The 1051-nt window shown below is 55.8% G+C and overlaps 1 protein-coding gene across 1 annotated transcript; it reads right to left on the reverse strand.

Annotated features, from left to right (window-relative positions):
• Positions 1-28: 28 nt before the first annotated feature.
• LOC108357749 (AT-rich interactive domain-containing protein 4A-like) lies at positions 29-581 on the reverse strand (the record flags this gene model as incomplete). The annotated part of the gene is made up of 2 exons (XM_017608816.1): positions 29-115; positions 194-581. Coding segments are annotated over 2 exons (475 nt in total), but the record flags the coding sequence as incomplete, so codon positions are not given.
• Positions 582-1051: the final 470 nt, after the last annotated feature.

The following is a 1051-nucleotide window of genomic DNA, read 5'->3' on the forward strand; positions in this document are numbered from 1 at the left end:
AGCGAGGAGGCGTGTCGTCGCCGCCTACTGCGGCCCAAATTGACCGGGTTGCCGAAGTGTTCGGGGTGCGTCAGCGGCAGCTTGTCCAGCGTGTCGCTCTCGGCAAAGTGTTTACCTGAGAAAAGAGAAAGAGAAATGTTAGCAAGTTCCCAAATAGAACAACCAAAACAAAAGCAACAAAAGCTAATCCTACCTGACTTGAGGCAGAGTGACGTCCGCTTGAGCGTCCTCTCGTCGCCATCATCAAAGACGACAGTGTAGAGCGACTGGTCGAGGATCTTGGTGATGATGCCCTCCTCGCCGTCGTGCTTGCGGTCCACGGCGGCGGCGGTTCGTTCTTCGGCCGTGGCCGATCCAGAGGAGCCGCCCCGGACGATGGCCACCACGCCGCCCACCTTGCGCGAGCCACCCTGCAGGTCGGTCTCGGGAATGGTCACCGTCTGGCCGTTGCTCCGCAGGCGGACGCCGCACTTCACCACCTGCTCCACCTTCTTGATCTTCGCCTCGCAGAAGGCGCCCTTGTACTTGGCGCTCACCTCGGTGCCGATGGGCAGAACCACCGGCTCCTCGGCGGGTGCAGCCTAGGGTAAAGAATGAGGTAAATGTCGGTTAGTGCCAAGATGATTTAGAACTCCCGGAGGAGAAGTAGAACACTCACCATAGCGCTGCGTGCCTGTTTAAAAGAGGCAGGTGATGAAATAAGGAAACTGTGGTGTGTNAACACTCACCATAGCGCTGCGTGCCTGTCTAAAAGAGGCAGGTGATGAAATGGGGAAACGGTGTGTGAAGTAAGTTGTGCTGCGGTTGCTGTTTTCTGTTGCTAGTGTCGTCAGAAGAAGATTCTCTGGTAGTTGAGGTGTTGAGGGTGAAAGTACTGGTCAGCGTGGAGTATCATTCATCTGCTGTTTGTTGTTGCTGCTGTCGCTTCGTCGTCGTCGTTGACCTGGTGTCTTCCTTCTTCTCCACAACATAAGCACACACTTTCCGTCCAAGCGTTGGCAAGCGTTCTTCTGTGAAGCCTTGCGTAGCCGTAGCAGCAGCAACGACAGCA

Source organism: Rhagoletis zephyria, unplaced genomic scaffold, assembly GCF_001687245.7.
Source record: "Rhagoletis zephyria isolate East Lansing unplaced genomic scaffold, Rhagoletis_zephyria_1.1 Rzeph_scaffold_83618, whole genome shotgun sequence".
NCBI lineage: Eukaryota > Metazoa > Arthropoda > Insecta > Diptera > Tephritidae > Rhagoletis > Rhagoletis zephyria.